The sequence below is a fragment of the Zeugodacus cucurbitae genome, chromosome 6 (genome assembly GCF_028554725.1).
Source record: "Zeugodacus cucurbitae isolate PBARC_wt_2022May chromosome 6, idZeuCucr1.2, whole genome shotgun sequence".
NCBI classification, from domain to species: Eukaryota; Metazoa; Arthropoda; class Insecta; order Diptera; family Tephritidae; genus Zeugodacus; species Zeugodacus cucurbitae.
In genome coordinates, this window is record NC_071671.1 from 49161426 (window position 1) to 49186919 (window position 25494).

At 35.6% G+C, this 25494-nt stretch overlaps 3 protein-coding genes across 10 annotated transcripts in view; 1 reads left to right on the forward strand and 2 right to left on the reverse strand.

Annotated features, from left to right (window-relative positions):
- Smoc2_1 (SPARC-related modular calcium-binding protein 2) overlaps positions 1-9840 on the forward strand; it is a 36941-nt gene extending 27101 nt beyond the window's left edge. For 2 of the 7 annotated variants that reach the window (XM_029043697.2, XM_029043696.2), the window contains exons 3-11: positions 1320-1476; positions 1551-2047; positions 2185-2299; positions 5020-5469; positions 5933-6060; positions 6125-6399; positions 8659-8793; positions 8883-9025; positions 9110-9840. In XM_029043697.2, the coding sequence (XP_028899530.2) occupies positions 1320-1476; positions 1551-2047; positions 2185-2299; positions 5020-5469; positions 5933-6060; positions 6125-6399; positions 8659-8793; positions 8883-9025; positions 9110-9180 (1971 nt within the window). In that variant the 3' untranslated portion in view covers positions 9181-9840. The remainder of the gene's footprint in view (positions 1-1319; positions 1477-1550; positions 2048-2184; positions 2300-5019; positions 5470-5932; positions 6061-6124; positions 6400-8658; positions 8794-8882; positions 9026-9109) is intronic. The other 5 variants (XM_054233635.1, XM_054233634.1, XM_054233633.1 and 2 more) reach the window with 5 other exon arrangements.
- Positions 9841-11277: 1437 nt separating this feature from the next.
- LOC105217737 (GPI ethanolamine phosphate transferase 1) lies at positions 11278-14423 on the reverse strand. 2 transcript variants are annotated; one of them, XM_011192883.3, is made up of 3 exons: positions 14242-14423; positions 13359-14162; positions 11280-13295 (listed from the first exon to the last, which is right to left on the reverse strand). In XM_011192883.3, exons 2-3 carry the CDS (start codon positions 14143-14145, stop codon positions 11407-11409), a joined length of 2676 nt encoding a protein of 891 aa, XP_011191185.2. In that variant the 5' UTR covers positions 14146-14162; positions 14242-14423; the 3' UTR covers positions 11280-11406. The 2 variants fall into 2 exon arrangements, with proteins under 2 accessions (XP_054089802.1, XP_011191185.2); XM_054233827.1 differs by lacking the exon at positions 14242-14423 and having other exon boundaries at positions 11278-13295; positions 13359-14153.
- A 223-nt stretch (positions 14424-14646) lies between these two features.
- LOC105217749 (uncharacterized) lies at positions 14647-21320 on the reverse strand. Its single transcript, XM_011192909.3, has 4 exons — positions 20319-21320; positions 16592-16802; positions 15792-16485; positions 14647-15373 (listed from the first exon to the last, which is right to left on the reverse strand). Exons 1-4 carry the CDS (start codon positions 20837-20839, stop codon positions 14802-14804), a joined length of 1998 nt encoding a protein of 665 aa, XP_011191211.3. The 5' UTR covers positions 20840-21320; the 3' UTR covers positions 14647-14801.
- Between the last annotated feature and the right edge of the window lie 4174 nt (positions 21321-25494).

A 25494-nucleotide genomic window follows, 5' to 3' on the forward strand; every position in this document is an offset into this window, starting at 1 on the left:
GGTGCCGCCGCTGTAGTCACCATATCATACATCAGCATAAAAACATGACACCATCAGCCCTGTTGCATTGACAATTCGTACATTTGTAACATTTGCCGTACATTGCTGTGCATTTGTAGCTGTTTGCTGTTTGGGTATGTAGGAGCTTGTCGCCTTGCCTCTTGTTAGGTTTGGCGCTCTGGGAGTCAGATATCAATGTCTAAATAACAAAGTGAAATGTTAGGTTATGACTAATAGCTAACTTTGTTTGTATATTTTATGTATATTTATTGTTGTATACAATCAATATGTAAACATTTGTATACCTATAATTTACAAAAGAAATAAATATACGTGATATATACGATTTTTACCGATTGCAAATACCAAGAATTCACACCAAAGTGGTGGGTAGGAAAAAATTTAAAATTTTTTTTAGATTTTAGATAGAGGGTATACTACATATATAATGGCCTAAGTAATAAGAGTAGTCGCCTTTAATGGACCCAAGGTTATCTCGGTTAGGAATTCTAGGCTTATGAGGCAATGCGTTCAGAGGTGACCAGCGCAAAAAGGAAGTCTTCTTATTCTTCTCTTATCACATCAACTTAATGATGACGGGAGAGGAACGTACTCTGAGGCCAGCCAGTCCTCTTGGCATTAACCCACCAGCCATATCTGAAGAGTGTCACCCCTTCATACTCACGATCACCAGGCCAAGATTCAATCTAAACCAAAACAACCCTATTCGTTGTCCTTGTCAACCCAGAGTCAAATGTCCGTGAGGAATGACAAAGGTCGTGAAGGCCACAGGTCATTTAGCATTAACCGGGATGCACCGCAAGGGGGCGACCCAACCTAAAAACCCATTACTTGGGTAGTCTAAAAAGAAGAGTAGAAGATCGCTTTACTTTTTTTTTTGGAGACAATACTTTTGTAAAGGAGACAAGTTTCACGACAAGTAATATTAAAAATCGGCTCTAATTACTCTAAAAATCTATAATGGTCCTAAAAATTCGAAACATGTGATATAGAGATCGGAGCATCTAGATAATCATCTAGAAATATATCTGAAAATAGAGAAGAAACCCCACTAAAAATCCATGAAGCTCTCCCTACCCTTGACAATCAAATCTATGAAATCAGGAGGTTCTCGATTTATATCGGACCGAGGACTGTTATCACAGAAGCTTTCTATAAAACTGTATGGAGAATGTTGTAAGAGACTAATGAAAGTAGTATAGTATTAAAACTTAATTTATTTCAAGACCCCGACAAAATTACATTACCCTTCTAAATGCAATAAAATACCCACTTAATAACCTAAAATTTACCCACAGATATCCGAATGTGCCGCCCGTGGTGGTGAATGTGATGAGACCAAAGGTCGCCCCGTCTGTGGCACGGACGATCAAACCTATCCCTCGCGCTGTCATTTATTGCGCGCACAATGCAGCGGTTATCAAGTCAGCCTCAAGTATCAAGGACACTGCAAAGGTGAGTCAAGTAAACTTAGAAAAACACACATTAAACTGAACTAAGAACTAAGAACGCTTTCAACGTTTCACCAGCAGCTTGCAAAGACGCACGTGAGTATGCGCTCAAGCATCGCTCCACCGCTCCACCGAAATTCATACCACGCTGCAAATCGGACGGCACTTTTGCGGCCGTACAATGCATCGGCGAAATCGGTTGTTGGTGTAGTGACATTACCGGCAAACCCATCAAGAACACCTCGATTCGCAATGGCAAGCCCAAATGTCGCGAGTACAGCAAGGCGAATATGCGTCGATCACCGTCACGTCACGTGAATACAAGTCGTCTCCGGCGCACGTGTACCGCCGTCGATCGTGCTGCCTTCAATGCCAATCTCATCAAAGTCTTCCAAAGCGAATATGTACGCGCTGGACAGCTGAAACGCGGCCAGCCCGGCAAGGCGGCAGAGGGTGGCGAGAGTGCATCCAATGATAAATTGGTGCTCGATTGGAAGTTTACCTATTTGGATGTGAATGCAAATCAAATGTTGGACAAAAATGAATTCCGCGAACTAAAGAAGCTCGTCAAGCGGGTGAGTCGTCGTTGAGTCTCATATAATGATAATATGTAGCGTTGTGTGTGCATTCCAGTTTATTGAATGAATGTTACTAAGTTGATTGTCTCTTTGGATGAATTATATTTTTATTTAATTATAAATTCTTTGCACAGGCGGTGAAACCGAGACGTTGTGGACGTGCTTTTGGCAAGTTCTGCGATTTGGATGACGACGATCGTTTGACTCTAACCGAATGGAATGATTGCTTCTCGAAAGATGGAATAAATCGTGAGTATTGTGATTTTTTTCGCATTTGCATTGCATTTGAGTTAATGGAGCTATAACTAACAGTTATTTTTAGGTTACTTAATATTGAGGGCTTACCCAGTTAATTGCATGCATGTATAAAAAATTTAAACACAAGAACAATAATTATCTATAAATTGCAAGTGAAAAAACAGAAACGAGTTAAAATTCATTTAAATTCTCATTTGTTACTCATTACATTTATGCATGAAATTACTCATTTCAAGTTTAGCTAGAAATATTTTTACTCGTAAACTGGTATTTTCTTGGTATTTTTCCTGATGGATGAATGTTTTCAAAGACAGTAGATTCTTCAAGAGCATCGATAACCTATTTAAGGCAGTATTCCCATTTCTTATAATAATTGTTTATATTTTGTTGTTGTAGCATCAGAAAGCATTAAACAAATAATTTTAAGTAGAGCTACCCAGTTGTCAGACCGTTCCCTTTACGTGTACCCAACTGTCGTGCGACCGGGCCTACATTTGGCTATAAACCTATCCTTGGTTTTTCGATATTGATTAGGTCATCTGATTTTGATTTTGTTTTGAGGATGATGATGGATATGTCAAGTTCTTACTGTTTAATTGTATGATACGCTCTTTTGGATATCTTATCACAGTATTACTAGCATTCTGATATATTTCATTAGTCATTAGCCATATCTAACGACTGTAGCTGTGGTATATTGCACTATCATCACAACGAACCCACGTGGGTTCACAGAATCTGTTCAATAAGGAAAAAGCGTTGACGCTTCAGCAGACATCGTCCAACCTTCGAGCGTATTTATGATGTCAAAAAGACTTAATCCATCAGCGGCTCGAAGACAGTCAAGAATTTATACGTCACTTCATTTTTCGAATAGCATCCAGAAATATCAAAATATGTGGTATTCATTTTCAAACCATAGGGCTGTATTTTTAGAAATTTGGTGAAATCAAAAGGAATTTTTAAGTCCATAGTCTAGTGATTACGAAATTATTACATAATTCTCACTCAGATTATTTAAATAAATTCTTTGCTTATCTCACAATGAGTTTTCTCGCAACAAATACTGGATTGAGAAAAAAACCCAACCGATTTTATTATATATTGTATTAGATTAATTGATTCCTCATCTATATTTTGGAAAAAACATTTTTACTGAAATTATGTGTAGATTTCCCCAGTTAATTGGCTACAAAATTATAAAAAAAATTGGGATTTATTTGTTGGAATTGCTCATTGAACCAAAATTTTGTTACTAGATGAACTGTTCTAATAAACCAATTGGTTAATTAATTGTGCGCTTAATTAATTCGACATTTTTCTATTATAAAGAGGAGGAAAATTAAGAGAATAACCAAGCGATGATGCTGATACGTAGTTCAATTTAGAAATTTAATAAATTTAGTCGGAAAAAATCGCAGGATCTTGTCATCATTATTTCCTTAATTGTTCAATTGAAGTACTCATACAATGTAAGAACCAAATTAGTACATTCGTAGATATAAAATAACTTCAGGGATTAATTTGTTTGTGGATCAATATTTTATTACTGACCCTATGGGCCAATATTGTTAATTTTTTAAGGTTATTCTACAATACTTCGATAAGGCTCTCTGCCACATAATTTCTTATCAACTGGTTTACATGGCGTATGAGTAACCTTCATAAGCATGTTCTACGATTAAAGGACATTTAGTATATTAACGCGCAATTTACTAATTGATTCAATTAAGAGTCAATTTGTAATCACTCATATACCTCCATAAAATAAGGCATGTTTACTTTCACCAAAACCCAATGTATATCTAAAGGAACCTATAAAGTTTAATATTCTTTTTTCACGGTTGACACGGTTTATAGTCTTTAAATTTAGAATAGCTATTTGAAATATTTTTGTAGAACTAAATATATAACCATAGACATTAAAAGTAAAACTCTTTCTCTGCCTTACGTTTGACATTAAAACTTAAATAAACGTGTATATTTTATTTGCATGAATTTTTTAAATCAAATTATTATTATTTTTTTAATTTCTGCACGCATAATAACAATTGCGCCAACATATAACAACATCAATATTTATTACATTGCATGTTGCATAAAATGTTTAATTATCACAGTATGTACTCGGCATAAGCAACAGCTGCTTTTAAAATTATGGTTATTGAAAAATATGTTCATTTAACGGGTCTTTGAAATATGGGAATAATCGATTAAATATAATACATATATACCACCTGGATCAGAATCGTAAGATGATTTGAAATCTCAAAGTTTGTACGGTTTTGAATTTGTTGGAAATATATGTTAAGCAGTTTTTGTCTTTAGATTTTTTCAAAAGAATTATTCTATTATTATCTACGAAAAGCACCTAACCTAGAAATCCAAATGAAATATTTAGCCATAAAATTACAAATCAGAGTTTACAGAATGTAATTAAGAACTAATATCAACACTAACAGTTGCATTTCATACCGTTATTTTTGTTAACAAATCTCGATGGAGGAATTTTTGTGAAAATTTATGGAAAACAAATAATATAGTATATAAATACATATACTTTTTTTTTAGAAATTTTAATTTAATATATTTGTTTCACTTACTAGTTGCCATTATCGCGTACGTACTGTATTAGAAATAAATTTCATATTATCGACATTTACATATTTACATACATTGCAATTGAACTTCCAACTCGTACTTGTATGCAGGTCATGCGGCTGCTGAAAATAAGAATTATGCCGTTAACAGCATCGCCAGCAACACCTACCAGGGTTATACACTACAACAGCAGCAACAAAATAATAACAACAACAATAATGGCAATAACAATCGACACGCAGCGCCATCCTACAATCAACATCATACAGCACAAACGCACTTCAACCATCCCCAACAACAACAAAATCATAATACATATAGCAATAATAACAACAACAACAATAATAATAATTTCAATTTGAATCGCAATGATAAACTGAACAATATCAATCATTCACATTCATCGAGCACTTTCGACGACTTGGAGAGCGAAAGTACGGGCGATGAAGATGACAGTGGTTCACTGCATGGCGACTATGACGAGGAGGAGGATTATGAGCAGGAAGATGGTGGTGAAAATAGCGATAGATTACGCATGTTCAATTCATCACGTATCCATTGTACGTACATATACATACATACATACACCTATGATCATAAAAATACATACTTAATATACTATACATAGATATTACATTAACTGTTATTATATATTATATACAGTTTCATATGTATATAATGAAGCATGCACATATACTTATGTACTTACATACATACTGACACACGTCTTGTAATGAACTTTCGAATATCGAAATTTCGAATTAACTATTTTTTCGCACTGCAACAACAACAACTTTTTGCACACATAACATTACACACGAGTCTACTAACATTTTTTCCACTAACAAATCACTCCACAAATTCATATACACGTACCCACATACATACATACACTAATAGGGTAATTCGCGGGTGTTGGTTTTCTTAAAAAAAAAATCCCAAAAAATAGTTCAACAATTTTGTAGTTATTGCATGTCCACATATAAATACTAAAACAACAAAAACAAAAATTATATTCAAAAGTAATTATCCCCAATGAAGGGCCGAAACTACTCGATGTTACCGATACGAAAATCGATACACCATTGAACGAGTCCGAGAGCGAATCCGAATGTCTGGCGGATCAAAAGGCAACACTCGAGGAGCAACGCGTAAGTCCAAACTAGCATTCCATGCCTTTAAATATATATTTATTTTATTCTCGTGTTTCTGCAGCACGGCGGCACTCTCTTTTACGTACCCGAATGCACTTCGGATGGCCGTTATCAGCGCGTGCAGTGTTATCGCTCTACACCGTATTGTTGGTGTGTGAATGAGGATACGGGCAAGAATATACCCGGTACAACGGTAAAGGATAAACGTCCACAATGCGATGCCATCTTTGCGGTGCCGCGTCCCATGAAAGGTTGTCCGGAACCAAGGAAAGCCGTGTTTTTGAATGATCTCAGAGAGTTCCTGAAGACGTACATTGTGGCGACCGCTAGTGCTGGGTATGTGAAATTTGAAATGTTGTTTAAAATTACACAACAAACAATACATTTAAATCCAAAAAAATAAGGGGGTAACTTTAAAATATGGAAACACCCTCAAATTTCGTTAAAAATCTCTTCATTCATGATATGTTGTCGAGCACATTTTTCAAAACTTTGTTTTTTTTAAATATCTCACGTTTTAAGAAGTGAGATTCGAATTAAACTGTGAGTGAAGATAAATGGTTCCGACAGCTATCATATAAATACAAATAAATCTAAAGTTGAGATAATACCTATCTCCGTTAATACTCCGTAACATTCTCAAACAAGCAATTAAGTTTTCCCCCGAGAAGACTGTATGAAAAGACTACGAGATGGCATTGAATACTTTGAAGACGATCGCGAGAATGGTTCATGTCTTGAAAGTGAGGTACTAATGTTTTAGTCACACACCCACCCATTCAAGAGGATAGCTATGACGGTTTTCTAGATCTATCGATCAAGTTTTGAACATCGTTTCTATCAAGCTACGAATCATGAATCGGACTTTAATGTGTATGAGACCAAGGACTTGCTAAATATATTTGTGGAATGTTTTGTGAGACTACAACAACTTTATAATATAGTAGCGGCAAAGTAATTAGTGAAAATTAACTGTATCCATATAGTCCTTGGCCCAATTTAAATCCGACTGGATTTCCTGTTCTGTGGACCTGACTCAACTCTTTAAGAAACTCGAAGCAAAAGTTGGAGATTTTTTTATTGATCCCAATTATTTTTATTCTCTCGCAGCATGTTGCAAAGAGACATAACTCTGTTTATACAGGTATACATATTTAGTAAACTATTAAAGTTCTATAAACCACACTTTAGACACCTGATTATACAGCATGACAATGAATGAAATCAGTTTATAACCACGCCTCCCTCCTATACAAAAGTTATGTTGAAAGCTACTAGCTAGACTCAAGCAGCTCACGACTTCCGATTTTAGACCAGGTATCCCCTGGGTAGCTAACAGACATCCGTTTGGAGGCGAGCTAAAGTGAGAAGGCGAAGCCCGCTTTTGCGGTTGTGCGTAGGGGTAGGGACCCACCACATAAAAAAATCTCCCCAATGAAAACAAACACAGAGCCTCGGATGAGAAACCGCCCTTTTGATCATCAAACAAACAGTCAGCGCACTCGCGTCTTGGGTCCCACGTCACTGTTGACAGTCATAACTTTGAAGTTGTAGAAAATTTCGTTTATCTGGGAACCAGCATCAACAACACGAACAATGTCAGCCTTGAAATCCAACGGAGAATCACTCTTGCCAACAGGTGCTACTTTGGACTGAGTAGGCAATTGAAAAGTAAAGTCCTCTCTCGGCGAACCAAAATCAAACTCTATAAGTCGCCTGATGTATGGCGCTGAAGCGTGGACGATGACAACATCCGATGTGCAAAGTGACCTGGCTTCACTTGGTGTTTCCAGTTGGCTCCAAAAAGCAAAAAGGAGGAATGAGTGGCGCGCTCTGGTGGATTCGGCTATAATCGCTTAAAGCGGTTCCTACGCCAAATGTATATATATACATACAATGGTAAAGATGGTATAGCATCATATTGGTATAAAAAATGTAAAATGGGCGTAGCGTCGCCCACTAAGGGCTTAAAACCAATATATCAGGAACAACTCGACCAATTTCAACGAAAGTCGGCTCATAGCTTTTCTTTGGCATACCAATCGAATAGTTTGAAAAAGTCGGTTCACAACCTCGCCTACTTACTAAAGGTCGCAATTTTGAAGTCCATCTCAATCGTTTACTTTACAACCTCAGGACTTTAGTGCCCACTTTTTTTGCGAAAATATAAGAATATTTCTCAGATATTCTAAAGAAATTCAGAAGAACTGTATATATAGGTTAATATGTGATATTACATAGTAAAATTAAGTGAACGTATAATCTTGAGTATTTGGATTGGTGGAGAAAATGGCTGAAAACGCTCCAGGAATTACCAGGAATAAATTTAAATAAACAAATTTCAAGAGTATAAAATGTTCGGTTACACTCGGATGTAGCTCGTTCAAATTTATTATCAGGCTTATATCTTTCAAATTATTATATAACCTCACTTTGAAAAATGACATTATTTCCGATTTTGAAATATTGTATGCTCCAGACACCTTGAACCGATTTTACTTTTATTATTAAAGTTTTTATTTTTATTTAAAAAAAAAATTGTGTTTATATAGTCATAACTCCATAAATATATTTCATATAATTTCTTCCCTGCAGTGGTAATACGACCAAATGGAGCTCGGAGGACGATCGTATTGCGACGTTAAGCTTTGTCTTACTCGATAAAAACAAGAACAAAGTTTGGGAGCGTAAAGAATGGAAAACTTTCAGAGAGATGGTGACCAGTTCGAAGTGAGTAGACATCTTAATAGCTTTTATATATGTATATGCAAAATATTACAAAAAAAAAAAAAATAAAAAATAATTTCATAAAATTCTAGAACGCTACGTAAATGCGGCAAGAAGATGCCACGCTACTGTGATGTAAATGGTGATAAGAAAATCACGCTTACCGAATGGTTGAATTGCCTGCAAACACAACGCAGTGAAGTGCAGACAATATCGCAGAGTTCGACGGAAGCCAGTTAGTAACTGGGATTTGCATTATATTTACAGTTATTTACAGCAATGTGTAATAAAAAATTTCAAAATTTTATTTTTTCTACAGATGTCTCCTTAACGTCGAAGCCTTTGAAGCTAACTGGTGCCAATCCACTTGAGCAATATCTTAAAGATTGACAGCGTTGCAACGACAGTGCGAACATTTCGTGCAGAAAATTTTAATTATAATTTTTGCCTTACACTTTTTTTTTTAATTTTTCTTTACACATTTATTTTTATTTTTGTTTTATTACTATTTTTATTTTCATCAAAGAGCTGGTGTTTTGCTTTATTGGAAATTTTGCATTTTACGTGATAGTGATGAGATATTGTTACTACTAAAGAATACACATATTTATGTATGTTTTTAACTGAAATTAAAATCGAAACAAAAAAATAATTATTAATTTACATATATTAATGTTAGTTGTGAGCTTAAATTGTTAGCATAAGCAATAAAAAATGTTTTTTTAAGTCAACATTTACAACGCAGGCAGTTCGTTATTTGTCTGTATTTTACACTAAAAAATTGTACATATTTATAAATATTTATATTTATCGCTTAGTGTAAGTTCTGTACTACTTTGTATGCTAAAAACGCTAGTTTTCTAATTAATTATGCATATGTACATATACATATATGTATGTATATGTATAATTGCGCCTTAGTAACGTAATGCCTTATATATACCATATACATGCACACATACATGTAGAACAGCTAATTTATTTTAAGATTTTATTAGTCTCAAAAGTTTATATGTAATGTGGAATAAATATAATATTATGCACAGCAGACGTTTCAATGGGTTTTGTTGTAATTTAGTTTGTGTTTTTTTTTGGTGACGTTAATTTCATGTAAAAAATATTTTAAATTATAAAAAAAATAAAAATTAAAAATATATACAAAATATGTATTAAATAAAAAATTTATTTAAATTTAATCATTAAAATAATCAAGTAGGTTTAAAATCCGGATGTCTGTTTGTCCGTCCATCTGTTCGTGCAACGAATAACTTGAGAAATAATAAAGATATCGTGATGAAACTTTGTGCATGTATGTATTCCTTGACACCCTGAGGAGGTTGGTATTGAAAATGGGCGAACCATCGGACGATTGCCACGCCATAAATAAAGCTATAACAGTAAAATTTGAAATAAAGGATTGCATTCTGAATGTAATTTTTTCGGAAAAGTGGGCGTGGTCCTACCCCTAAATAAGTTTTTTTGTGAGTATCTCGCTAACTAATAAAGCTATATAAACCAAACTTTCTGCAGTCGTTTTCCTTACGTACCCCATAAACAGTTACATAATCGGATAATAATCACATCCGCCGGCCATACAAAGGTTAGATTGAAAACTACTAAAAGTGCGTTAATTCACTAACGGAAAATATCAGAAACACTAAACAGTAGAAATGGCAAAGGAGAGCTGCACGCAGATTTTTTTTTTTTCAAAATGGAAAGTGGGCATGACGTCGCCCTTGATGACACGGATGGAAAATGGGCGAAACGGGTCACAACCAAGACTACTTACCATATAACTCAATTTGGAATTTGATATCGGTAAATCTCTCAGATATCTTAATTTAATTCTGTGTGTCTCTGTTACAAAAATTTATTAAAATCAGGTTATAACTTCCCTTAGCTCCCATATACCTAATTACATATATGTTTTTCAAAAATATTATGGGCTTTATTCCGCATATATCGGTTAATATGTACATATGTGAGATATCTTAGCAAAATTAAGTCAGCGTATAGTCTTGGATATAGTGTACATTGGTGGTGAAAATGAGTGAAATCAGTTCAGGAATTACCTCAGCCCTCATATACTATTTATGATGATTTTCGTTATTCTATTGGACTTTATGCCGAATATATGAGTCAAATTGTGTGTTATCTTAATAAAAATATATCAATAAATTGCGACAGTATAAAATGATCGGTTACGCCCGAACTTCGCTCTTTCTTACTTGTTTAATTTAAAGATTATAATTAATTTTCTGCATCGAGGGTGTGATCTTTTCAAAAACAATTTGACTATTGATTATTTGAAAGCATTTAAAAAAGTTGGCATTTTACGGGTTAAAGAAAAAATAAATAGATTTAAAAGTTTCAATAATATTAAATGTTAGTTTATCAAAATTTGAATTGAAACAATTTGAAAATTTTTTAAATACAATCATTTTGAATTAATTTTTTTTAATTTTAATTTTTTTTTATTAAAATATAATATTTAATTTATTTACATTAATAAAAAATTTACTATCAAAAATTTGTATTTAAAAAAATAAATAACATTCTATAATACAAAAATTATATATTTATTTTTTATATAAATAATACTACTTGAATTTTCGTCTACTCCACATTCTGCAGCTTTTCATTCAGACGCAACAACAATTTAGCAAAATATGTGAAGATCACCAACACCACTGTGGTCACCTCCATAATGACAAAGTGCGAAATCGATGTACCAATTTCCAGCCACGAACCTTCATTTCTAACCAAAAACAGGAAATTCAAGCCCATCACATCACAGATTAGCATTAAACAAATGAAGATTGCCTGCTCGTTGGTGCGCGCAAACGATGACATGCCATAAATAATGGTGATATTTAAAACAACTGGAATGATTAATTTCAATATGACCAGCGACATAATGATGAACGGCGCGAAAGTGCTCAGAAAACAGCGTACAATATTGGGATCGAAGGAGCTGACCGAAGCGATATTGCCGGTGCCAAAGAAGGAGAAGAGTGTGTAGAGTAAAATGGTGAAGGACAACTTGAGCGCTGCTTGCAGCTGCTGTGGTGAGTTGACTGCTAGTGGCTGTTGTGGCGAAGCAGCTTTCTTACGTTGCGTGTAGGCGTCATCAATTAGACTGTGCGACAAAGGCAATGGCATTGATTGCGCTGAGAGCGTGAGCATTAGCTCGGAAGAAAGCATTACAATGAAGAGCGACTCATATGAGGTGCAGAGTAAAGTGTAGAGTGAAGTTAATAAGAAGAACAACAACTCAATGCGTTGCTTTAAAACAGCTGTTCTGCGAAACACTATTAAAGCAAAAATATACAGCAAGAAGCACCAGGAGACCGCATGCGATATGTAGGGTACACCGCCTTGTTGCGCATGCCAGTAACTGACAAGCAAAGCGTTGATTAAGCTTATTACTGCGGGCACTGTTATATGCCAGTGTATGTGTGTTTTTACAACAAATGGGCGCAGCAACGTAACAAACATGCCGAGCAACAGCAACCAAGTGTTCGTATAGCCAACAGTTGGCGGGAGTAGTGGGAATGTGGTCAAAACTATGCTTAATACCAGCCAAATATAAAATTTGGCATTTTTAGTGGGAAAAGCGCGTAAATTAATGAATAATGTGTAAACGAGAAAACTTAATGAAATAAGTTTACGCTCAAAGAAACTGTAGACGAATAATTCGGCACACAAAACTAATGCTAGCAATTGTACTAGCGGCATGGCGCGTATGAGCGGCACCAAAGAGATGCGCTGCTTCTGCACCAACAACAACCAAACTAAGAAGGGTAATATCAGATAAAACGCTATCACTAGCGGCACACGCTGCAATAGCAACAACACACAAACTATTAGTAAGCACACCTTTTGTTTTAATGTGACTGTTAAACGAGCACTAAAATGTTTCAACACTTGCCGCTGCCCCAGCAGCAATTGCAGACAGTAAATTATCCAACAGATGAAGGTAGCAGTGGTGCTAAGCTGCAGGGGGCGCCGATAATAACCTTGATAATATTCAATACCTTTTAAGGCAAGTTGCATTACATTATAACTGCCCTCAATGGCATCCTCGTATAGACCATTTTGCATATTCTTCTCTGTACGCTCCAAATATTGTGCAATAATTGATTCATTGAGCTCACTGTAACTTAATAGATAACTGGAGAAGAGTCCACGTTGATGTGTTGACAAAAGCGCTTGAAATTGCGATAAAAGCTGTAGTGCATTACTGTGTGCCGCGTGCGCTTTATATTCCGTTGAAGCATTTAAGTATTGCAGCGGCAGCACACCAATGTTATTCATTGGTGGCGCGATACCTATTAAAGCTGACATAATTGGCGCTATTTGTGCTTGTTGCATGGCATAGAGTGGCCGTGTTATGTCATAGCCAATTTTAAATACATTTTCAGAATCAACATTGTTAGCCACACCTGCACCCCAAAGGAAGAAAGGTGTTTCAGTTTCAAAAGCGTCACTGGAACCATGAGAACCTGTAAAAATTTAAAAATTAAATTTTTAATAGAAAACAAGATCACATAAATAGTATCACTCACCCGCATTTGTCATGCCATGATCGGAGGTTAACACATATGCAGTGCGCCCATCTGGGAACACACCCTCAATTTCATCATATAACTCCACTATACCGCGTTCAGTGCGATGCAGATTTTCTAAGAAATTTTGTGTGCCAGGCTTATGCACATGTCCAGCAGTATCTAAGCCCAGCAGATGTAAAAAGAAAATTATTTGTTTCTCCTCACGCAGCTCCACACGTTTGCGCGCAAGCAACTGGCGTACACGTTTAAACACCCAATCATCTAATTCATAAGTTTTATCACGTCCAGAGAAGTCTAATTCGTGGTCATATGAGTCAATAAGTAATCGCTGCTCACTCTGTACGCCACCCATACGTGAAAATATATGCAGCACATCTGCAGCGCCCCAAGCGTATGTGTGGCTACTGCGATTGAAGACGGTGTCAAAATCGACAGGATTGCGCTTCCAACCGCGTGTTACAGCCGATGGATCTTCATATAGACCAGCGATGAGCGCTATGTGACCTGGACGTGATTCGGTGGGTACACGCGTATGTGAAATGCCAACCAAACCATTTGTCTTTAGCATTAATTCACTTAAATTTGGTATATCTGCACAGCCATTGCGAAAGAACGATTCTGCACGCAATCCATCAGTCACAATTAGCACTAATCGCTTGGCAGGCGCTTCCAATTGCAACGGCTCTTGTGGCTGCAAACCAGCTATGATTGGTGAACGGAAATATATGACAAATATGGAGCCAAGTAATAGTAAATGCACTACAATTGCGTTGATTATCCACATTTTTAGTAATCAAAAGGCTGTTGATTGATGATGGAACAAAATTAGTTACAATTGTCACTTATTAGTTCTTAGTTGCTATCAGATATGCATACGTACTTATTATTTAAATGCAGCACACTTTACTTGTTTTGTTCTAATTAATCTTTAAATCAACTTCATTGAATATTTTTACGTCTCATTACTCGTTTTTATTCATAAATTCATTGATTGATTCAACCGGTTCAATTCATTGCACTCTACAGAAGTTCTTTTTGCAGCAAATAACAACAAACAGCTGATTGTCTGAATTTATCGATTATCGATAACACGCATGGTTGCAATAAACTCAAAGGGAGAACCGGAACCCGGATATTAACAATCAAATTATTAAATTTTAATAGTGGTGCATTCAAATTTAAAATATTAATTAATAATAATGATGTAATAATGTAATACTTAACAAAGTTACCTACCTATACATAATTTAACAAAAAAAAAAAAACATTCAAATTAAGTGTTCTAAGTAAGCGCACTTGTGTGAATTTTATTAAAAAATGCTCACTATAACAAAGCTTTAACCTACACTGTGCAACAATTCACTACATACATATATGATTTTTTATAAACTACTTTATAGTTGTTGTATTCAGTAACGATTATTGCTCCCGGCAGGTTAACTAGTTTTTCAATAATTTCTGTGTTAAACGATCTACTGCTGAAGTGGGTGTCTGCTGTTCAAGAGCTGCATCCTTCTCCTCCTCCAAAGCGCGTGCTTTTGCCTCCTCAATTTCACGTTGTTTTTGTATTTGTCGGAACTCAGTCGGTGTCAACATGCCACGCAACACCGTCTCATAAGTGACGCTAACACCTTTAACCGACATTTTACGAAATAGTTTCCAACACTCGCGCTCCTTCAACGTACGCACATACTCCGGGTAGATATATTCCTCGTTTTGTTTCTCATTACATGCCAGCTCAGTTGCGTCTTTCGTGGTGTTTTGCGTGCTATTCGAAACATTGTTGGCATTTGAGTCACCACCATCGCTGCTTTCCAAGTTGTCTGCGGTATTCGTTGTCATTGAATTGTTACCGTTTGTTTCGTTCATGAAAATTGATACTGGCGGTGCTGTTGGTGGTCGATTGGCGCGTAAGCGTGCAGCTAATGGTGCTATCGAGCCACGACGTATCATATGTGAGTATTCCTTTGTGGCAAGTTGAAAGTTGGGGGGATAGTTCTCTTGGAAGGAAACTGGCGATAAATAATAAAATTTTTTTTGGTTATTGATGGTGCATTAGTAGATATTGAAATATTAGAAAATTATTAAAAAACGGTATTTTCTCATCAATATACTGTTTTCGTTTCTAATAATATCTAAATTAACGTAATTAAATAAATATTTATTTAATATTACGAAAAAATATTTTTTTTTTAATTTTATACTAATTTATTTCATTTAATTTCTACTAAAAGAATATTTAAAAAGAAAATAAGATGGATAAATTATTATATATCTTTAAAATATATTAGTCTTCAACAATATAATTAAACAAATTATATCATTACTATTTTTTTTTACTAAAATAAAAAGTTTTGTATCATTCATTAAATCGATAATAATCGACAGATGTGGCTCATCATTTAATTGCGCCCAAAACTCTGCACTCACCTGATTTACCCGCCTTTCGCAATGATGGTGCACCAGTGCTACGCGAACGTTCTGCATTGCGATGCCCGGTTTCCGGCGGTGTATCCTCCTTTTCCGAATCACTACCCTCAGAGCTGACGAGTGAAACAAGTGTAACTACATCAATCGCAAGTGTGGAACGTGTGCGTGATATTGGTGGCTTTTTGCCATTAATAGCATTCAAATCGAAGAGTATATCATCATCGACTTTCTCACAAATGCTCGCGTTACGCGTAATCGGCTTGCGGCGACGCAATTTACGCTTTTGGAATGCAAACACACCTTTATTATTTTCGTCGAGCGAACGTGAACGCACCGGCGCGGACATAGCACGTACCAACGGTGGGTGACGTTGTACGATTAGCGCTGGTGCGGCGTTGAATGCAGCGCCACCACCACTATTGTTGGCTGTCAAGGGTGCGACGGCGACTGCGTCCTCTTGCTGCTTATTAGCCGCAGTGATGTTATTTGCTGCTGCCGGCGACACACTTGCTGCCAAATTAGTGCTGGTATTTAATGTGACATTGCGACTCGATCGGAATTGTGCACGACGTTGCTGGACACACTCATTGGCAGTAATTGTTGTAGTGACGTTGGCGGCAGTGCTCGCTGCTGGCGCTATAGTGCGTGTAGGCAAATCGGTGCGCAGCGCACGCGTTTGTATTGTTGTTTTGCGCTAATGAGTTAATAATTAAGTGTATATAAAAGTGTTAGTAAGTAATTGTAAGTATGTGTGTCATTATTAAGACTTTATTTTAATTATTTCTTTATTTCCAACTTACTTTCTGCTCAACTACTTCAGTGGAGCTTTCGATATCGCTGTTATTGGACTCGTTACCGTTAGTGGACTTGTAATTAATGGCATGTGAAAGCACAATATTCAAATTCACTTTACTGTTATGCCTTTTGAGTGTTGATGTGGAATTTTCGACTGTACACTGATGCTCGGACGATGGTTGCTGCAGATTTGACTCGCTGCCGAGACTTTCCGGCCTATAAATGCAAAAGTAGTGCATATGTAGTAACGGTAATTTGAATGCGCGGATGTACACATGTCATGTAAGTCAACTGACAACATTTTCATTTTCAAGTGAAAGTAATAAGGCGTAGCTATATGAAGAGTTGTATAGCAATTGTCCAACCCCGAACTAGCACTCGAAAACAAACAAACAAATCTTTGCAGTTTTTAATAGGTTTTTATAAATATCAAAAATATGCATTGCATGACGATTGGGCAACGCCTCAACGCGATGACATCAATTACAAGCATATGCCTATATATGTATGTATACCGGCTCAAAATAGTTTATAAGAGTTTATAGTGAGCTATAGTTGTGTGTAATATGCGCTGCGGAATGCTTACTGTGTGTGTGTGTGTGTGTTGAAGTATATTAAAAATCATATAATTGTTATGTTGTTGAAGCTATCACAATTGATTGATTTATGCAACGGGTAACGGTAAAAAGTAAATTATAAATACGACTATCATGTCAATTTAGTAGGCATACATATATACATACATACATAAATTCACATATATAAGCAACTACATTCAAATCTCTTCATGCAACATTTCAATTTTCTTTATCCATTTCATTTTTTTCGTTTTGAGGTTATGTTATTTGTAAGTGCTGATGAAAATAGTTTTTTAGACACACACATACAAATGCAAACATGCTGTTATTATTACAATTGCTATTATTGCAAATGTCGGTATGCAAAAATTGTTTACATACCCCCACATTCGCTTTTTCCCTAGATAGTCTACAATGTCTGTGCGTGTGGGTGTCCGTGCTGCTGAGTTCTAAAAATAAAGCAATAATTGTAGAGTGCTCACTAGAAACTATAAAGGTAAAAATGTAGTTCAATGAACGATATCGTGATTTCAGACACTAGATATTTACAGTTACTAACTATTAAATGAAATTGAGCTCAAAACTATTATGGCATATACAACGGTACTTTTCATGTGCTATGTGTATGTATATACTGCCATTATATAATATATGTATATACGCGTTTGTAATAAGTTTTGCCGTCTGTTGACCCATTTACCCATAAATTGAGTTACAAAAGTTGAAAAGAATTCTATTGAAATTAAATTAAATTCTGCAAATGCGTGGAAGGATGATAAATGGCGAAGTTGAAATGCATTGAAATGAATTAAATCTTGATGAAGGGTGTTATAATGACTAGGCTGCCGTTTAAATGATTATTTACCAATTTTTTTTTCGATTTCTGAAACCGATTTAAGGAAGATTGGACGTCTAAATTTCTAGGGGTGTGTAGTCGCACAAACCTCGGAGGAGATAATTTCTGTTCAAATCCGGTCCGAACTAATAACAGCTTAACCTTCTCCCGTTCTTAAGGGGTTATATACAGTTAGACGGCCGAAAAAAAGTGAATTTTCCAGAATTTTTTCTGAGAAAACTTTTTAATTTATTGATCCAAAAATTTATACACATATTATGGTATCTTTTAACTGTATTTTAAGACTTAGTATCAGTAAAAATATTTATTTGAAAAAGAGCTACAGCTGATCTCAAGGAGCAACTCTCAAAAAAGACGTTTTGCGGTGACCACTATATCTCGGAACTGGATCATCCGAAATTAAAAAACCAAACAGATTTCGTTAAAATAATGTTAAATCTAGTAATTAATCGAAGGAATAAGCAAAATAAAATTTTTTGACAAAATGGCGGTTTCTCAAAAAAAAAAAATCGATTCTTCACCGAAATTTCGGCCTTAAATTTTTTATAAAAAAAAAAATATTTATCGGAGAGAAAAAATCTTCGATTAATTACTAAAAAATATATTTAAGAAGGTCGTGTTAAAATTTGAGACTAATCGGTCTAGCCGTTTTCGAGTAATGTTGGTCACCGACTTTGAAAACACCATTTTGAGAAAAACGCGTTTAAAGTTTGGACCTTGTACTTCCAAGCACTCTGAAACGCCTTTTCAAATTTTTCATTTGCTTGCAACTTTGAAAATATTCACCGGAAAGATATGAAATTTTCTGTGTGTATTCTTAAATATATGTACATTAAGAAAATGAAATAAAAAAAAAATCGATTTTTTGAAAATTCTAACTGTATATAACCCCTTAAAACACAATTTTACAATAATTAATCGAGTCTCCGGAGATATCCTACTACTACCTCTATTTATAGAAAGATATATTAAAATTCATTATGGTAGTTCAATAAGATGGGAGAAAAAGAATCGCTATAAATCTTTCTGATATGGCTCTTAATCGATATTTCTACTGTTGTTTTTTTATATACTACTCTCTTTAGAATTACAGTGGAATTTCCTGTCAGTGTTCTATCAGACCAGGATTTAAGGGGCTATATCAGTCATCAGTTTCAAAACATCAATTGCTTATTCGATAGTTTATACTTTCTAAAATATCCCGTGGAATCGGCAAGGTGGTATCTTAAATAGTTTTGGAACAGGTATCTATAAATCGTGATAATTTGATTTTTAATATAGCTGAAAATATGTCCAAAAAACTTCGAAACATTCGATCGAATATTTTCTATAAAAAAAATTACGAAATTCTCCTAATTTTCCATGGATGAACTGGTATAGCCCCTTAAGGGGTTTATATTTGTAATAGTGATAATTTAGAAGATAAAGCATTGCAGATAATCGTTCCGAAAGTATATATTTGGTTAGATTGGAGGTTCGTAGATATAGCGGGAAGGGAGACGAGAGTCGAAAAAAGTCAAAGAGACAGTCGCTTACCTTAAAATTCTTTTTACATATTATATTCTTTGTTGGTTAAGAGAGTTTCAAAATAATTTCTTGACTAAAGATAATTTTTCAGTCGAATTCCATATCTTCCGAAACCTATTAGAAGTTCTTTGGGTCTTATACCATGTACTACTTTAAGTTCTTACCTATCTCTAGCACTAGTCGAGAAACACACTTAAATTAACAGCAGATATCGTCCTCGAACATATGCCATATATTTTAATGTGTCCATAAATATTCGCAAGATCTATTCAACCGGTTGAAAGCATAATTCGAGATTATAGTAAAATTCGTTCTACATATTGTCAGAGGTGTCACTGTTGACACTGCATTTAATCCGTTATAATAGTTACTCAAAATATTCGTATACTATAAAGTATGAAAAATCGCCCAACTCACTCCCAAGCAACTTGTCTTATAAAAAAAAATAATCACTTCCATTTAAAGGCGTCCAGGTATTATCTCGACGATTTGTTAAGATTTACAACAGACTTTCGATAAAACATTTTTGTCATCAGGATGAACTTGGTGGTTCAAATAGTATCTGATGAAACGCTCAATTTGTTTCCGAGATATTTATATCCATGTTTTATTAAAAACACTTTTGAAAACTTCTCCCTTTACAACACAACATTAACATCTTCCCTTAATAATCAAAACTAGCAAAACACTAAACTGAGTTTCAAATAGAACTATGGTCATTCACTTATTTTCACCAGAAAAAAATCAAATTCTTTCGAAATTTGTACTTACACCGTTGGATCCTCAATATTTCCCTCAACACAAGCACTATTGCAATGGAAACGTTGTCCCAGCTGACCGTTAACTTGTTTCAATTCGTGATCTAACGATTTCAAAAGTGACGACGTGGAACCTGCACGCGCAAAACCATACTTCCCCTCAGCGATTGTTGAATTTTTAACGCCCTTCAATCGCTCACTGCCACTTTTAGCAGATTTACGAGCAATCACACGCTTGCTTTGCACCTCATGCGCCGCGGCTGACTTTTGACGTAAACTCTCCAGCGAACGATCGACGGAGAGACCGCGTGTCAAGTAACCACTGGCGGGTCTGCGCGCAGCCAACAAATGACCAGCAGCGCCGGCGTTGAAATGTTGCGTGCGATTAGCTTCGCTGAAGGAATGCTGCTTCTGCAAACGCAAATGCATTGCAGCAGACGAACGTTGCTGCGGCGGCTGCTGCTGTGACTGCCTTGCCCACGCGCTGGAAGGCATTTGCGAAACTGCTTGACGCGTACTAACTGACAAAGCCATCAAGGCGAGTTTTCAAAGGCCGTGCGCTGTCGACAAAGTGGCTGGCGTTGCGCGCGCTCGTTTTAATTTCAACCGTAATTGCCTGCTTTTAGGCGCTGGCGCTTGATTCAATCAAATTCAAGTATTTCGCGTGTTTTTATTGTTGTTACACTACAAGAATGACTGAGTCACACGCACACACACAACACACCCGCTACAATAGCAACGGTAAAAAAGAACGGTAAAAATTACTGTAGCACGATTTTTATTATTTTCGCCAATAATTAATGCAAATACAATGCCATAAAAATTGGTATTTATTGATCAGCCGCGGTGATTGCTCAAGCACTTATTTGCATTGTTTAGATTTCCATTATTTGTTGTTTTTTTATTATTGACAAGTTTGACAATAAGCAGTCAATACAAATGCCAATTATTCTGCTGATACCGATATCCCGGCTATTATTGCCAGCTGGTTCGGTAGAGTCGGTGGTCGCGCGTTGACTGTTTCAAGAGCGCATCCACAGCACAGCGCTTGGTGCATAAGTTGCGAAGCGAAGAAGAGTACTCGAAAAATAAACTATGGCACATATTTCGCCACGTTGCCAACGTTATTGTTATTGTAGTTTCAGTGTAGTAAACAGTTGTGTGCGGCACACACACACATATTCGCACCGGCGGAGCGCGCGGCAAAAGTCAAAACACTTGCACTCCCTCGCAGGCGGCGCGGTTCATTGGCTGTTTTCGTGTTGCAGGCAACTTTTTCAACGTTTTTTGCACACTTTTCGCTTTGTTTGTTGTTGTTTTTATTGTTAAACAATATTTTTATTTTACTTTTCTTGTTCCATTTCCGCCACAGACACCTTCAATAGCAACTGATTTTTCGGTATACTCGAACTCTATTACGCTTTAGTTGTTGTTGTTGCCTAGGTTGTTGTTATTTTTGTTGTATTGTTTTCGTTGCTGCTTAGGTTCTTGTTGGACTATTGTTTTCGTTGTTGTTGTTGAGTTGTTTTTGTTGTTTTTTTTAGTTTTTTTTTTATATTTGTTGTTTTGTTTTTTCATTTTATTTGTTATTATTGTTGTTGTTGTAAGTTTGTTACTCCAATCGAGCTAGCAATAAGTCATGCTAACATTTTGTTACGCCCGCGCAAATATAAACATAACATACAAATGTGCAAACATACAAATATACTCACACTCACACCAATCCCGTTTACTCACACTATGTCTTCTTGGCTACACTTTGCACACGCTACACACCATTCATTGAATGCATTGTGCGGCAGACATGAATGGCGAACTTTTCGTTTCATTTCACAACAACAAACAATCAAAGTCTTTCTTTTGTATTACTCAATCATGCCACTGTTGTTGCTACTCTTCTCTACTTGCGTCGCTTTGTTTGTGTACGGCACTTGGAGTCAATGAGCCCTTTAAGCATTATCACTCTCTCTCTCTCTATCCTCATCACACTCCACCCACTTTTTTTGTTGTTTTGTCGTAATGTGTGCCAACAAGCAGCAGAAGTTCGTGAAATTGTAACAAAAACTTTTCATTCTCTTCTAATGGCAACGAAAATCCTTTGAGAATTGTTTTTGTTTTTAAGTTGTTTAAGGTTGGAAATTTGTATGAAGCTTCACTACCCTTTGTGGCTGAAATATAATGAGTAAGTTTATAAAGTAAATTGATGACAGTCATTGTTGTAATTGATTTGCTATCGAGTGTCTCAACTTGAGATCACATTATGTGACGCCATGGCGTATGAGTAACCTTTGTGCATGTCATATTGGTAAAAATTAAAGGTGACAGTTTGAGAGGCTATGGTTTTTTTTTTTAATTTATAGTGATAAATATTCTGCGATACGATTTGTTTGATTGTACAAAACTTAAAAATTAAATAAAAAAAAAAAAATTTTTATTCATTCCACCTAGGCCCTTCTTTGATCTTATTTAATGCTAATTTCATTTTCAAAATATTACTACGAGAATATTTTTCGGCCATTCTCGACATACAAAATCAATATGACAGTTAAATTGATTAGATATAAAAAATTCGGTTAGATAAGACTATTGGACGAGAATGATACTCAAACTTTCTCGGGCGGTATTCAAAAAACACTTATTGCATCAGTTTCTAACTTTCTGGATCGATTCGAAACTAGTGTAGGAAAAACTCCAGCCATTCAAAGATGATCGTAAGTCTTATTACATTAAAAAGCTTTATCATAGATATTAAAGAAATATTCTTCTCAATCGAAGCTATGAACATCATTACAGATGACGTCATTAAGTGGGTGACCACCACCTACCCACTTGCCTGTATAAAAACTAGAATAGCAGAAACATGTTGCTCTTATAATAGTCTACCAACGAATCTATCATCTGAAAGCGTGATCGATGCCCTGCCTATATGATAATCTAGACAGGAACTTGTTATGAAAGTTCAAAGCGCGCTGGAAGAATCTACCGAAATGCAATTCCGCAAAAGTTAAGTGTAAAGCGGTAGATCAGAAGTTCACGAGATTTCTACTGACGTTCGATAGAAGAAACCTGGGATCTGGCATCCGTTACAGAAAGCGAATAATGCAGGAAATGTCAAGAGCAAGTTACCAGAAGAACAATGGAACATCTCTTGTGTGCTTGTCCTGCAGTGTCAAGGCAATGGCATCAGCACTTGGGGACTTCACAGCATGATAATCTGAAAGAGATATCGTTAGTGAAACCACATCACCTTTTGATCGCTTCATCCTATAGAATGACTACTTCTCATTAACTACGTAACGGCACTCCATCTGGTATCGTAAAGGACCAAAATCGGTCTATGTGTGGCTCATTGGCCTACCAGATTAACCTAACCTAACCAAACAGCAGAAGCAACTGCAGGACGTGGTAATTCTTTACTATACTTTATATATATTTATAATTTACATTACTGCTTTCCTGGGTATATTAAATAGCAAAACATGAAATGGGAAAACCTTATATTAGTCAAAAATTGCCAGCTCAACTTAGGCAAGTAAAGAGTAAAAAATTTAAGCTGAAATAATAACTTTCACCTTATTCTATCTTTGACAATCTATCATAGTACAAATATCTCATATGTACCGATATGGGTGGGTTAGTACCTTTGGGAAGTCGGAAAACTTCTGAACTGTATGGATTGTGTATTGGATCACCATAATTCACAAAAAAGCTTCGAGTTATAGAATTTTCATTACAACATATAAATTTTCGAAAAGCTGTAAAATTTAGATTTATGCACTGTTTTATTTAGTTATTTCGCAAAACTTTTTATGGACATACGATAAAAGTTGTTTTCTGTAATTTTGTTTGTTGCACTTTGATTTTGTTTGGCTCTTCATGTCTGTATCCTATGCCTTTGTTACATGACTTATGCAATTCATAAGTGTAATATGATATTTTTTGGTCGGCTCCATACGATATAGAGGGACTCTTTTAAAATTCTGCCTCGACAGTAAAATTATATTTGTATTATACCGTGATCAAAAAGTTTGATTTATGGAAGGAAATTTGTATGAAATTTGCCTTCTATTGCCACTTCAAAAATTCGAGTATGGATAACTTCGAGTTATAGAAATTCGAGTTAGGGAAGAAAATTTGTATGAAATTTGGCTTCTAAACGCTATTGCCAATTCAAGTGTTCGAGTTATGGAGATCTTCGAGTTATAGAAGTTCGAGTTATGGAAGCTCCACTGTATATTTAAGGAGTAGGTCGGCTTCCAAATTGTTAAATTAAAAAAAAATTTGTTCTTATTAAATAATGCAAAATATCAAATCGATCTGAGTAATATTCTAAGAAATATACCCTATGGATGTTCCGCCTAACAGGCCTCGTTTGAATGTAAAATTTGAATGTGTTTTTCTCAAAACTCATTTTTTCAAGTCGGTGGACACGAATTATCACAAAGTTATGAAGCAATTTTGTTCAAATTTGGCACACATCTTTAAAATTATCTAGTTAATGAACGAAGTATTTTTTATTTTTATTGTAACTATTTTTTTTCGAACAAATATATGCCGAAAGTTTTATTAAAAAATGCCTGAAAGTGTGATCCCCGATAGTTTCAGTCTTCTTATTATGGACAAAGGCTAGGGAAGGCTGCTGCGGCCGAATAGTTCTCTAAACTTCTTACGAATTAGAAGTAGTTGTTAGTTTTTTTTTAGTCTTCAAATTATCTTCTCTAAGTTTGGGAGAAGTAGTATCAGTAGCCAGAATCAGCCCAACAGAAGTTTACAGTACATACACGTCTATGCGTTTGTGCTCATTGTCTTCATGTCCGAAATTTATTTCTGCTATAACCCGCCTGTCACTGTTTTAATTCAGTTTTACGATATAGTACTGTATTGTAAATGTTACAAGGACACTCGACACGTGTCTGCGGATTTTGTGGTGACATCACATCGCATTTGCACTTGAGAAACAGTTATGAAATCTTACCTCGTCAAAACTTGATGACATACTTTCGGCACCCACAAAAACTCCTGCTGCGAACGCGCAAATTCTTCGCTAATTATAGCTTCACTGTTAATAAATGAGGCGCATAAACGATTGAAGGGTAATAGAAATGGTGAAGAGAATTTGAGCAAAATAAAAACAAAATAAAAGACATATTAACTCTCACAAATCCATAGCACTCACTTTGAGACAGCAC